The sequence below is a fragment of the Myotis davidii genome, unplaced genomic scaffold, assembly GCF_000327345.1.
Source record: "Myotis davidii unplaced genomic scaffold, ASM32734v1 scaffold762, whole genome shotgun sequence".
Classification (NCBI taxonomy): Eukaryota; Metazoa; Chordata; class Mammalia; order Chiroptera; family Vespertilionidae; genus Myotis; species Myotis davidii.
In genome coordinates, this window is record NW_006293699.1 from 2266522 (window position 1) to 2280587 (window position 14066).

Sequence of the window (14066 nt, forward strand, 5' to 3'; positions counted from 1 at the left end):
TCTCCCTGCCTTTTCCTAGAAAACAGAACAAACCCGAAGCCCTAGCGTGGGTCCGAGGTGGTTTGTAAGGCGGTGGACGCAGTCGGCAATGCTCAGTGCGGAACTGGAGGTTTATGAGCAGTGGGCTCTCGAGAGCCACCCCCAAACTCCCCTGGACCCTTCTCAGGCTGGATCACACACCTGACACCTCCCTCTGGTCTTAGGGCAAGACCTGTCTGTGCCCGCAGGTTCAGAAAGCCTGAGTCCTGTCTCCAGTTCCCGCCCGTGGTGAGCACAGCAAGGGTGATGCTCACAGCAAGCCCTCTGAGCCTGGCTCAGGCTCACTTTGCAGAGGTGGCTGGTCCTCCTAACAGCCTCTCACCTCGGAATCCTGGCCCCCACCTGCCGCGCCTTAAACCACTCCTCTGAGAGGCCGAGCAGTGCGTGCCCCAAGTGTGAGCTCATCCACCAGTGATCTCAGCGTCCTCCACCTCAGGCTACCCACCTGCAGAATGGGGACAAAATGATCATAGCGCCCTGGCCCGTGCCTCAGTGGATGGATCATCAGCCTGCAGACTGAAGGGTCGCCAGTTTGATTCTGGCCAAAGGCACATGCCCAGGTTGCAGGCTCCATCCCCAGTGGGGGGCCTGCTAGAGGCAGCCGATCAATGATTCTCTCTCATTGATGTTTCTATCTCTCTCTCCATCTCCCTTCCTCTCTGAAATCAATAAAAATATATTTTTTAAAAAAGAATCATTGCGTTCGGTATTTGAGCTCCCTCAATTCATCAACTGTTGCCGGGTTTTGTGCCGTAAACTTTATCTCTTATGTATCCCCATAAAAAAGACTGGTGGATACATTTTCTTGGTTCAAAGCTTAGTCTGGCTTCACCCATTATTTCAAATCAGTTAAGCCTGAAGTGGAGTGAAAATTCAGTGAGTTATCAGCTGCTAGAGTGTGTACACACTTTTGCGGGCACCCTCGATTATAAATTATGAGAGGGGTGATAGGCAATTCTATTTTCCAGGAGAAAAACTACTGCTGTCTCCATGCAGAGCTATCTATAATAACAAAAGGGCAATATGGTGATTATACCGAGCAGCCGGACGACCTTCTGGTGCCCCCACCCTCATTCCTGCAGGACGAAGACCAGTCCTTTCTCCAGTAGTGCTGTGGCGCCCCCGCTTCCGACCACACTTCCTACAAAGCCTGAATGACCTGGGTGGTCCCCTGGAGATACTGCTCCCGGGCCTCCTGCCCACCAGACCCGGTGACCTTCCGAGCCAGCGCCCTGCTGTCCGGATCCAGCCTCCCCCGTGTCTGGATAAGACCTTGTCTACTGTAGGGGCCCAGCCTGGCCACATGGCTCGGGTGGTTGGGCGTCCGCCCGCTCACCAAGAGGTTGCTAGGTGGATTGCCAGTCAGGGCACCTGCTGGAGCAGAGGCTGCCTAAGGAGCTGGCTCTGGGGTCAGCTTCCAAAGGGGATCCCCAGGATCTAGGAGACCCCAACCTTGGTGATGCAGGAGTGTCCCTTCAGACCGCGTGGGAACATCCGCTCTGTCTCCCCTGCACCCCCCTCATGGCCTCTCCCGCCTGGTTCCGGGCCCCAGGGCAGCCTGAATGCCTGGTTCCTGTCCCGTGTTTGCCTCTCAGGCATGTGGATGTTGTAATCTTACGAGCCGGCCGGAGGCTGTGACAGGTTCCGTGTCTGTGATTCTGTCTGCGTGTCTTTGCTGATCACGAGTTCCTGGGAATGAATGACTGGTTCTGACAGCCCCGGAGCCTCCTGTGGACAGAGGATCTGGGCCTCCATCCGGGTGACACTGCCGCTCCTGCCGCGCTGTGGTGTCCTGTGTGCCAAGGGCTGAGGATACACAGGATGAGATGTGTCCTTAAGTGACCTCAGTCTGACCCCAGAGGCTCCCTCATTGAGCCCCGATCTCTGCCCACGGGTTATGGAGTCATCTCGTGCTTCCGGCGCGTTCCCCAGGCGGCTGCCTGTGTCCAGTAGCAGCTGGAGCTGGGCTTGGTAGCTTGTGAGTCGTCAGCCTGGCATTTGCAAACAAGACATTATTCTGACCTCAGGGCTGTTCCTTCAACCGATAGGCAGCTTTTCATGTCACCCAGGCCTGCCGGCTCTGGAGAAACCCACAGCAGCCAGGGCGCCAGGTGGAAAGTGGACAGTGATGCTGCAAGGTGACCTCACTGGGCACAAGCTGAGATAAGAAGGGGGTGATGTCCCAGAGCAAAAGGGATCAAGTCCACGGTGAGGTAGGGGCGCATTTGAAGTGGGTGTTGCAGGATGAATAGGAGCTCGCCAGATGGAGGGTCTGGGATGGAGTGAGTGGCAGTGCTTCGGTGGGAGGGTGGTTCTCTGACTCTCCTTTGGTAATGCCCTTGCTTCCGCAATGCCTTCCCAGTGAAAGCACATTGCGCCTTAGATCGCCAGGGTGGCATGTGCCATCGATTTTAAGCGGCCCATTTGGATGTGGTTTCCACTCGTCCCCGAAGCGCCATCAGGTGTATTCTGCAGAGCTGGGCAGTGAGGCTGCACTGGTGCCGGGGACCTGCCTGTCACGCACTCAGTGTGGAAACGGAACCATGAGGACTTAGGGGCTTGGGGACGTGCTCTCCTTCATGGGGGTGGAAACTCTTCCTGACCCGGTCCCATTCTGACAGCCTTGCCCCGGCAGAGACAGGAGGGAGCAGAGGTCTGGGCAACCAGGGAGCGGGAGAGCCTGTGGGAGGATGTGCCAGGGGTCCCGCCGAGGGCATCCTTCCTGGGACACACTGAGACGTGGTGACAGCAGGGAAGTCTGGTCTCCCACATACCGTGTCACACAAACATGGGGGCTGGTGCCACGGCCAGCACCGAGCCAGGAGCCCCGCAATGCCGGGCTGCAGCCACTGGAAACCACAAGCACGCCCCTGCCCAGCACTGTTGCCAGGATCACCCTGCCGCATGAGGTGCCTGAGAAGCAGGCAGTGCCCGGTGGTGCCCGGCGGCTCCTGTGGCCACCTGCCCGGGTGCCGGAGTGCCCTGGCTCCACGGCTGTGTGTGAGAGGGCGTGGGTCAGGGCGGACACAGGGCAAAGCATTGAGAATGCAGTGGCAGTACTTCGGGTTGAAACCTGAACATTGAAAATGAGGTCATCAAAGCGCCACGCCCTTAGCACTGCATCGGGCTCTCACGGTGCATTGAGGCTGCTGCCTGAGCGCCAGTGGGTGCACGTGGACAGGGCTTGGTCTAAAGGTCCTTTTGCATGACAGCAACGTCCAGCAATGGGACTGTCAGCCTCGGAGTATCCACCTGGCTGACGCCATGGACTTTGCGGCTGGAAGCTGACATAGGGATGGCAGGCTTAGAGGCGGGGTCCCTCCCCAGGCGAGGGGAGGGGACTGCGACATGGTGCACATCTGGCCCATCAGCCAAACCACTGCCAGCGGCAGGTGTTCCATTTTCTCTACGCGCCGGTTTCCTGGTCTGCAGGTAAGAGCTCACCTGCCCCCCAGGCGTGTCGTGTGAGATGAGATGGTGCCACTGGTGAGCACAGCGGGCTCCCCGTACCTTCCACCGTGACCTTCTGGCCTGCACTCAGGGGAAGAAACTGCTGAGGGGAGTTCATAGCCCGTTGTCCTCAAGGGAACAAACCACCCTCACTCCCTCCTCTTCCTTCTTTTCCTTTTCTCCATCATGCCTCCCCTCTTCCTCATAAGCTAGTCCCTGCTCCCTCCCACATCAGCAAACATTGTATTAGGTTTGATGGGTCGCTTTGCTTGTCTGAATCTCTGCAAAACATGAATTCTGCATGCAATTTTTTGGCGAAAGGTCCGAGTTTGTGTATAAATGCAGAGATGTGCTTTGTATACACATTTGTGCAAATATACATTCCATGTATGTGTTTGCATGCACACATGTAAATGTTTATCTTTCCAATTGTTTTGCCTGAGCACCGTGTTCATGATCCACGCATGCTGCTCTGTGCAATTTCTTGCTTCTCGTCACCCCCCATGCTTCTCATCACTGCATGGGGTGCAGCCAAGGCCCCCTACAGAGCCCGCCAGCAGGTGGACCCCAGTTGCCTGGAAACCTCCCACATCCAATCTCCCTCCTTGCCTTTCCTGAGGCAGGACCACAGGATTTCGTTGTTACAAGTTTGCCTCCTGCTAGACGGTGAGGCATGTGAGCAGCTTTCCTGGCTCATACACACAGTAGTTTCTCAATAAACACAGAGCCACAAGCTTCCGGGGCAACTGAGCCCGTTGGCTCAGGCCACGCCCCTTGGGGCCTTGGTCCCCTGATGAGCAGTTACCAGTACTTTGTAAAGGTTAGTAGTCAGCAATGAAGGGAAAGCATGAAAAGCATTCAAGTGTGGCTTGTCACTGAATCCTTCGAATACATCCTGTTATTCACGTATTCAAACCAGCCACTGAGTGATGCAGGTATGGATACGGCAACTCATGAGGGTGCCTCTCGTCTTCCCAAATCCACAGGAGATCCCGCTCCAAGGCCCTGCCCCGCCCACGACCCCCTGTGCCCTACGGAGTTGTGCATGTTGCAGTGTGGTGCTGGCTCCTCGCCCACCTCTGTCCACCGTCCGGACAATGACATGGACCTGGCAGGGGGCAGGCGGCCTGTGGTGATGAGCACAGAGACTGTCGCTGCTGCAAGCCGAGCCGTGTCTGCTGGGCCGATGAGTGTCTTAGTGTTAAGATATGAGGAGTAACATTGTGTTAGAGTTTGTGTCTGAGCCTTTCCTTCCGGGAGGAGGGCAGATGGTCTACCTGGACGCTGGGAGGTTTTTTCTATTGAATCTTCTGAGGGAACTGCATACACACCTTGACGTGTCACAGGCACTGTAGACCAGGGCGCTGCAACTTCCTCTGCAAAACACAGACAGTGAATGGTTGATACTCTGCAGGCCACATGGATTTTGTCACAAATGTCATCTCAGCCATTTTAGTGCGAATGTAGCCTTTAAATAATACATAAGTGAATGGCACAACCCCATCCCAATAAATCTTTAGTTAAAAGACAGGAAGTGGTTGGGTGTTGGTCCATGGGCAACAGTCCGGGAACCTGACTTAGATGCTCACTCCTGCGCCGCCTGGAGAAATCAACGTGAACTGAGTAGCTCGAATACAATGGGTCAACGACAGCTCCTTCCTAATTTAAGGGGCGGTGATGCTCGGGGACACTTTAACACGCTGGTAGGAGAGCTACGAAGAGCAGACAGAGCAGGAATCTGTGTCCTAGGCATGAGTTCGCCTGGCCGTGATGCCAGAGAACCTACACTAACAGCACTTCTATGAAGCAGGAGCTCATTACTTTTCCTGGATATGAAATTGGGGGAGAACAGTCCAGGTTGCCATGGCAACTCAGCATAAGCTCCTCAGGTACCTAGGCCCTTCTCCATCTTCCGTGAACGGTCTTGGTCTCCAGATGGCAGCAAGCATTCCAGGGAGGAAGATGGGCAGAGGGAGAAGTTGCGGGGGGGAGGGCATTGAGAAGAGTCACTGCAGATTCTGTGCCAATCACGTCTACGTGCAGGCCTCACAGTCAAGTTCATGTATCAACAGGGCTGGGCCATGGTACCTAGTTTTTGGTCAAACTAGATGCTGCTAGAGGTTTTGTGCTGGGGTGGTGGTGGGCACATCCAGCCGATTGACGGCTACAGGAGAGACAGACAGACTCTCCCAGGAGAGGGGGCTGCGCAGGGGCCTGGGACCTGCCATGCGGCATCAGCTCTCCCCTGGGCCCAGCTGCTGTCCGACCTGCAGCCCTCGAAAGCCCTACAGCCAAGTGAGCCAATTCTTTAATCTCTCCCTTCTTCCCCACCCCCCCCTTCACCTCTCCATTTTTTTCCCTCAGGGATTCTCACCTTGTGTCCATATCCTCTTTTATTTTCAGGAGCTGTAATTACGAGTAGCTTATCTTGCATATGGTTAATGCTGAAATATTCCAAATCTTCAGGATCCTACCTACTGTATAGACATCTCGACCTCTACCTTATAGCAACAGGGCAGCCAGCGTCCTGCTTCTTGCGGGTGGTTTTGCTGTCTGCACAGAGTAGGTGTTTGATACAGACTTGCTGATGGACAGGTCCTTGAAGGGAAGCTGTCTTAGCGGATAGGCAGCTACTCTGGGCGAGGAGAGCGGAGACCAGAGGAGGGAGTAGCCTTGAGCTGCAGGGGGACCCAGTGGCCTCGTCGGACAGGAATGGAGGGGAGAGAGGATCTAGGCTGCCTGAGCGGCCTCCCCCAGGGGCACCTGCAAGGGCCGTGTGCCTCAGGTCCCTTCAGTGGGCCTGCAGGCATCAGAGATTCTCAGTGTCATGAGCACTGGTCCCAGTGACGATGGGATGTGAATAACACAGTAAGACAGGCAGCTGGCAGAGTCCTCGTGGGCAGGCCACCTGCCCTCTCCCCAGGCTCCAGCTGCTGGTGCCCGCAGGCACCATGAGGAGCTGGTTGGGCCAGGCCCAGGCGCCAGCGCTGTCCTTGTACAGGGTCGTGGCTGCTCCTAACGTGCTCAGCTGCTGTGGAATGAAGGTCCTTCTGCTGGCAGCGCCTCTGTCCCTGCCTCGGGCAAGGGGAGCACCCACTTGGGAGGGGCTCCTTCTGAGAGGGCCCCCCCAGACCCAGTGGAAGGGACTTGCCAAGCCCGGCCTGAGCGGGGCTCCAGCTGCCTGTGGCTGGGCAGAACCAGGGCATGGAGAGTTAAGGAGAAGGGCCTCTGCTCAAGCCCTGGCTGGTGTTTGAGGAGACATGGGAAGAGCATGTGTGTTTGTACCTGTGCATGTGTGTGCACGTGTGTGCATGTGTGTGTGAGACAAAGGCTGTGACCAGCAGAACTGGATCTGAATGCCGGCTCTGCGTCTGTGATTGGTGCTTTGGAAGAGCTTCTTATTCATTTCAAGCTCAATGTCCTGGGCAGTAAACGGGCTAACAGTGGGTGAAAGGGCTGAATGTGTCCTTCCCCAGATTCACACGGTGAAGTCCCCACCCAGCACCTCAGAACCTGCCTGTTGCAGAGCGGGCCTTTCACGAGATGATTAATAATAACATTTCTCCCAAGAGGACATATAGATGCCAACAGACATATGAAAAGATGCTCAGCCTCATTAATTACAAGGAAATGCAAACTAAAACCTCTATGGGGTATCACCTCACCTGCTAGAATGGCTGCCATCAATAAATCAACAAACAACAAGTGCTGGCGAGGGTTTGGGGGGAAAGGAGGCGTGTGCACTGCTGGTGGGAATGCAGACTGGGGCAGCCACTGTGGAAGACAGTGTGGAGGGTCCTCAAAAAATTAAAAATAGAGCTACCACATGACCAGGCAATTCCAAGTCTGGGTATTTATCCGAAGAAAACAGAAGTACTAACTTGAAAATATATTTGCACCCCTATGTTCACTGCAACGTTATATACAGTAGCCAAGAGGTGGAAGCAACCAAAATGCTGACAGACTGGGTAAATAAGATGTGGTCTACATGACATGGACTATTACTCAGCCATGGGAAGGATCAAGTCATGGCACTGTGACAACATGGATTGTCCTAAGCAGTGATGGCGAACCTTTTGAGCTCGGCGTGTCAGCATTTTGAAAAACCCTAACTTAACTCTGGTGCCATGTCACATACAGAAACTTTTTGATATTTGCAACCATAGTAAAACAAAGGCTTATATTTTTGATATTTATTTTAAATATTTAAATGCCATTTAACAAAGAAAAATCAACCAAAAAAATGAGTTCGCGTGTCATAGGTTCGCCATCACTGTCCTAGAGAGTATGATGCTAAGTAAATAAGTCACTTACATGTGGACTCAAAAAATAGCTCTCCATAGCCATAGTCATCACAGGCCTTGAACTTGAGAGGAACCTGGGCACAGTGTGTGTCCTCTGGAGCAGCAGTTGCCAACCAGTGGTCGTCTGCAGACCGCTGGTGATGCGTGAGGTCGGAAAGGTTGGCTTTGCTGCCCTGGAGGGACACTGGTGCCTTTCACAATGAGGGTAAAAGGCAGCCCTTTCTCTCTCTTACCAGATCTACCCTCTGAGATTTTTAAGTGCACGATGCGGCATTGGTAACGACCGCAGAGTAAATGGGTAAATGGCAGTCACTGTCCTATTCCTGCTTTTAGTTGATTATTTTAGATTTCTCGCAGAATGGCATCCTGTAGAACGTGTCCTCCTGTGACTGGCTTACTTCACCCTGAGTGACACCCTCTGGTCCATCCATCTCATCATGCCTCACATGAAGTCCTGCCCTTTCTCTAGCAATAGCTGCCCAAGTCAAGTACGGCCATGGGGACCTGGTGCCAGGACATCCCGGAAAAGGTCTGAGGGGCACAGCTGCCTGCCCTGGGCCAGGCCTTCTCCCACGCTCCCCCCAGTGGCTTCTGAAGGGCAGAGCTGGTGAATGAGGTGAGGGCTTTGGGTGCTGGCCAGGCAGGCGCCCAAGTGACCCGATGATCTGGTGCCAACAGGAGACTCCTATGAAGTATCAGGTAGAATCTTGCAAATGTGTGCAAACTCTGCATTCTATCATATTCATTTTAGATGTAAAATAATGCTTCACATTTTTACTGAGAAGTAGACTATAGTTACCCAAAGGACGGGGTTCATGGGGTCCCCCCAGCACGCACCTGCGCACCAGGCACCAGCTGGGGGGCCTGGCCCGCGTGGGCTAGCAGAGGGCCCTGGGGGGTGTTTAGCAGCCAGTCATTTAAGGTCTGACCCCTCAGGGGTTTTCACTGAAGAAGAAACTGGAGGACAGCCTGGTTCTGTGATGCTCAGAGGGACTGAGCTGGGGAAGGATGTCATCAGGGACCGTGGTCCCACCTGTCACCAAGGTCCTCCTGGGCCGCTGCAGTCCAGGTGTGAGGGGCAGTGCCAGGCCCCCTGTTTGTGTCACTGCTGCCGGGCTTTGTGGCAGGACGGCCTGAGCACCTCCCCGGCTTGGCTCTGTACTCGGAACCTGTAACTGAGGAGGACGCCCCTGAGAGCTTGCTGGGCCGCTCACTCCCTTCACCCACGCTGCTCCCCACACTCAGAGAGCAGAGCCCCAGAGATGGACCAGCGGGGGCCTCGCTGCCCACTCCCTCCCTGCCCTGCGGGGTCTAGGGGGAGCTCCATGCAGAGCACAGCCCTCTGGTGAGGGTTTTACATGGGGGGAGGGGGCTCCTTCTCTCGAGGCTCAGCCAAACCAGCCTCTGTCCACTGTGCCAGGGAACTACTTGGACCAGAATGCAGGGCAGGCCGGGCAGGGGTGGCCAGGCCCCAGTGCCACTCTGGGGATTCACCTGGCAGCCTGGGAGGACAAGTGCCCTGGATCCTGCCAGGGTGTCCTGGAAAATGGGGGCTCCAGGGGGCGTCGGGAGGAGCTGAATGAGAGGCTTCCTGTAGGCGCCTTGGAGAGGGAAGCCTATGGCTTGGCCTGTCTCTGCAAGGAGCTGAGGAGCGAGGGAACATGCTGAGCGCTGAGCACATTCTCCCTGAGACCATCTGTCTGCACCGGGTGCCTGGGCCTGCTCTCCGGCCTGCAGTGCTCACCTGAGCCCCTGGTGGAGGGGAGGCGCAAAGCAGGGAGAGCGGGAGAAGCAGGGACTGAAGTGCTCCCACCTGCAAAGGACTGTCCAGCTGAACTCTCTCTGGGGCCCCCACAGGGCTTTCTCCTGGGGCAGCACCTGTGCCCTGAGAGCAGCGCAGGGCAGGCAGCTGGGGCCAGGGCAGGGGGAGGGCAGGGAGCCTGGGCCTGGGTAGGCAGCCTGGCCGCCATCTCCCACCTGTGCCCTGCTGGCTAGCCTTTGACCAGACTCCTCAGGCCACGCTGGAGGCTCTTGCCTTTAACCAGACACCCTGGAGGGCCTGGTGGATTTTCAAAGACAAACCAGAGAGTCTTTGGATTAAAAGATGAACCGAGTTTTCTGGAATTTAAGGAAAATAAAGGCCAAGATTCCCACCACTAGCTTTCTGCACGACCCACCTGGCACACAGCAAAGATGCCATTCTCTGGTGCCCAGAGACCACCTGCCTCCTCATAGGCGCCTGGGCATTGACATCAGGAAAAAACACCCCTCTCGCGGCTCCTTAGCGCCCCGCCCGGGTGCGACCCGCACCTCAGGACTGCTGCGGGGGCGCAGGTTCCCCACCTGGGCAGTGGAGAGGGCAGGGACTAGCTTCCCCCCGCCTGGGTTCCAGGTCTGGGTCCCTCCGCCTTTCCAAGGGCCTCCTCCGCAAACCCCTGGTATCCCCTCTCCAGCCTCCTCTCCATGGCGCGCCCCCTCCTCCTCCCCTCTCCCAACTCCCCGTCCACCCCAGTCTCTCCTATCCCTGGCGTCCCCTCCTCCCGCGTGTCCCCTCCTTCGCCCTCCCACCTCCAGCCTCCTTTCCCATGGCGCCCCCTCCCCACCCGGAGCCGCAGCAGAGCATGCGCGGTGCGCGGAGGCGGGCGGGAGCTGCGCGCACTCGGGTCCCCTCCCTGCACCGCGCCGCCAGTTGCTGGTTGCTAAGCAGTGACATTGTTTCTGTGGGATTGCAGAGGCTGTTGCTAACGGGAGAAGCCCCACTAAGCCTGGGCATCTTCCTTCTTCGGATCCGCTCCCCGTTCTCGGCTTTTAAAGGGGAAACCAGGCTGGCCTGCCCACCCTTCTCCCCCACCCGCTCCGGAATAGCCGTGAGGTTTCGGGGTATGGACTGAACCTCAGTCCCCTCGCCAACTGCACTCCGGGGGCTCCACACTCCCAGTCGGATCGCACCTGCCCGAGCTGGTGAGCGCCCAGACGCGCGGTCATGACCACGGCCAAGGAGCCCAATGCTTCGGTGAAATCCGTGCAGCAGCAGGAGCAGGTAACGCGGGGACCCGCCTGTGCGCGCGCCTGTGCCCTGGCACGGAAATAGGTCTGTGTTTGTGGTGCCTGCAGTCACCTGAGCCACCGCGGGCAGGTGAGGCAGAGCGCGGAGTGAGTGCCCAGGGGTCTGCCTCCCCCCTTCTGCTTTTAAAAGATGCCCTGGGCTGCCCGTCCCGCGTGGCCCTGGGAGTGTCTCTGCTGAGAGCGCTGATGTGAGGGCTCCGGGCAGGGTTGTCTCGGGAAGCGGGGCCGCTGTGAAGGTTTCCAGGGCGGGGTGGTCGGAGGAGGTGGGAGCCCCCACCGTTCAGCTTAGTCCCATCGTCCAGTGGGGCTTTGCTTTGCTTCTAACAGCAGTCGGAGGAAGACATGTTTAAAGGACTTTTCCTCGGATAGCTGTGTCCCTGTCCCCCTTCTCCTGAAGGATTTCTGGCGGAATTCACGCACAGCTGCCGCTGCCCCGGGCTTTGGAGCGCGCAGGCTTCCCAGTGGGAAGGCTGATGAGTGCAGAGCCCGGCCGAGTGGGAGCCCTGGTCGCAGGGCTAAGGGGCCATGGGGGCGGCCGGGCGGCACTGGGGCCCGGATGGCGGGGGGCAGCCAGCGCTCGCCCTGCCCAAGAGGCCCGCTGTGGGCTCAGGAGTCAGGGGGCCAGGGCCGGTTCACCACTCAAGCTCCTTTGATTCTCTCTCAGAAGACCTGGGTGCTTGTCCTTAATCACTGCTTCTCCTCGGCAGCCCTGTCAGCCCCGCAGACCCCGGGAGGCCCGGCACACCCGGGGAGCCCCACAGACCCCTGGAAGCCCCTCAGACCCAGGGAAGCCCCTCAGACCCCGGGAAGCCCCTCAGACCCGGGGAGCCCCACAGACCCCCGGGAGCCCCACAGACCCCGGGGAGCCCCACAGACCCTGGGAGGCCCCTCAGACCCGGGAAGCCCCACAGACCCCGGGAGCCCCCACAGACCCCGGGAGGCCCAGCGGATTCAAAGAGCAGTTTCTCGGGCTCCCACAGACCCGAGCCCCACAGACCCTGGGAGGCCCCTCAGACCCGGGAAGCCCCACAGACCCCGGGAGCCCCCACAGACCCCGGGAGGCCCAGCGGATTCAAAGAGCAGTTTCTCGGGCTCCGTAAGTCAGCGGTGTGGCCGGTGTCCCCCGTTTCCTTCAGGGCTGTGCTTGCTGGGCTTGGAGCCATAACAGGAGACCCTCTGGCTTCAGGGGGCAGAGAGCCTTGGGGGACATGGTGTGACAATCCCATCTCGGCTACTCCGAGCCGCATGAAGGCAATTGGCCCCCGTGTTTCCTGCCAGCTGCCGGGCTTATTGGTGGTTTGTTGGTTGTTTTGATTTTGTTGTTTTTTTTGTCATTTTCTCAAAACCCATTTTCGATTAAAAAAAATAAAAAAACGCGTCTTATTACTATTACTCTCACCAACACCACATCAGCTAAAGCAGTCAGATGGTTTGATTCTCTGGGGAGAGGCTCGGTGCAGCCAGGACTCTGGGCGTTGGGTGCCTGTGGTGAGCCACTGAGGGCAACGCTCAGTGCAGCTGAAGACCCAGAGGCGCCCTGGGCACCGAGCTCCTCCTAGAAAACATTCCACCGAGCATCCTATGTAATAAAAGCCCAGTGATCAAATGGTGGAACGACCAGAATGACCAGTCGACCAGTCGCTATGATGTGCGCTGACCACCACGGGGCAGACGCTCAACATAGGAGCTGCCCCCTGGTGGTCAGTTTGCTCCTGTAAGCCCGGCTCATGGCTGGAGAGTGCAGTGGTGGTGGCAGGAGCCTCTCTGGCCTCTGCAGCAGGCGGACATTCCCCGAGGGGTCCCGGACTGTGAGAGGGTGCAGGCCAGGCTGAGAGACCCCCTGTGTGCATGCATGTCATGCACCGGGCCTCTAGTTTACTCAATAAAGGAATTTGCCCGCCCTCAGCTGGCACCGGGACTGAGGGCCTCCCTCCCTCACTGTGACCACCTGCCCTGGGCTTGAGGGACCAGCAAGGACTCAGTGGCACTTCTGACCCTGGGTCACAGGACTCATCAGGGAGAGGAGCCATCACCCCGTAGTCCCCGCCCAGGCCCCTCCAGTCCCGTCTGCCTCACAGCCGGTGTCACAGTCTATGCTAAGGAAGGAAGGTCGCGGCTGAGCAGCGAGGCTCTGTGGCTGCACGTGGGGGAGAGTGGAGGCCCCAGGGCGGGGTGGAGAAGATGCAGAAGCTCATGCCTGACTCCATGCCTTTGGGTCATTGGAAACCCCCACACACACCTGCTTCCCTCAGGGGCACTCAGTAGGTGTAACAGTGCCGGCAGGAGGGGGGCGGGGGGACGGGGGGGCAGAGAGGGAGGTGGCTCCCGGGGCCTCTGGGAAGCCGGTCCCTCCATTCGCAGTGGCATCTTCTTGACCCGATAAATCTCAAAGCCCACCTGTGAGGGGCAAGTGGAGGGTCCACAGCAGACACAGGCAAGAGAAGCCACACGGGAAGGCCCCCCTCAAACACATGAACCCGCAGCGGCTGCGATGACTTTCCCACCAGCTCAGGACACAGCAGTGGGCTAAGGCCTTAAGTCATGAAGACTGGCTCCTCTTCTCGTTACCAGCTCTTAAAAGGCACCGAGACTGTCTGCCCCCGCTCAGACGGGAGCCCGGGGTGCACTGCCCAGGCCTTCATGTCGCCTTCTGCTGCTTGGCTAGCCCCGCCCCCAGCCGGAGGAGGGTTCAAGGGGAGACCAGAACAGAGGGAAATGTTCCAGTTTCTTTTCTTTCTTTTTTTTTAAGGGGAGAGAAAGACAGATTTGCTGGTTTGCAGTTTTTATTTTATTTCTTTATTTTTAATCCTCACCTGAGGATACTTTTTCCATTGATTTTAGAGAGAGTGGAAGGGAAGGAAGGGGGGAGAGAGAGAGGAAGAGAGAGAGAAACACTGATGTGAGAGAGACACATTGATTGGATGCTCCCACATCACCCTGACTGAGGATCGAACCCACAACCCTGCTATGTGCCCTTGACAGGGAATCGAACCCCCAGACCCTTTGGTACTCAGGCCAACACTTTAAGCGCTGAGCCGCCGGCCAGGGCCAAGCCTATTTCTTAATAGAAAGTCTGTGCTAGGAGCACCCACATTTTCTATTTGGGCCTTAATCTGAGGATTGGATTTAGTGGAGTCCGAGTCCGGCGCTCAGCGTCTTTAACAATGTATGGTTCTCTCATTAGACCCCGTGAGTTCCCAGTGGCCC

General features: G+C 57.3%; 1 protein-coding gene and 1 long non-coding RNA gene across 2 annotated transcripts in view; one reads left to right on the forward strand and one right to left on the reverse strand.

Moving 5' to 3' along the window:
• Positions 1-3751: 3751 nt before the first annotated feature.
• On the reverse strand, positions 3752-9548 carry LOC107183686. Its single transcript, XR_001514479.1, has 3 exons — positions 9288-9548; positions 8827-8968; positions 3752-4865 (listed from the first exon to the last, which is right to left on the reverse strand). It is a non-coding gene; the product is annotated as an uncharacterized LOC107183686 (long non-coding RNA).
• An 880-nt stretch (positions 9549-10428) lies between these two features.
• DPP6 (dipeptidyl peptidase like 6) overlaps positions 10429-14066 on the forward strand; it is a 330888-nt gene continuing 327250 nt past the window's right edge. Inside the window, exon 1 of the mRNA XM_015566244.1 lies at positions 10429-10833. Coding sequence (XP_015421730.1) covers positions 10777-10833 — 57 coding nt within the window. The 5' untranslated portion in view covers positions 10429-10776. The remainder of the gene's footprint in view (positions 10834-14066) is intronic.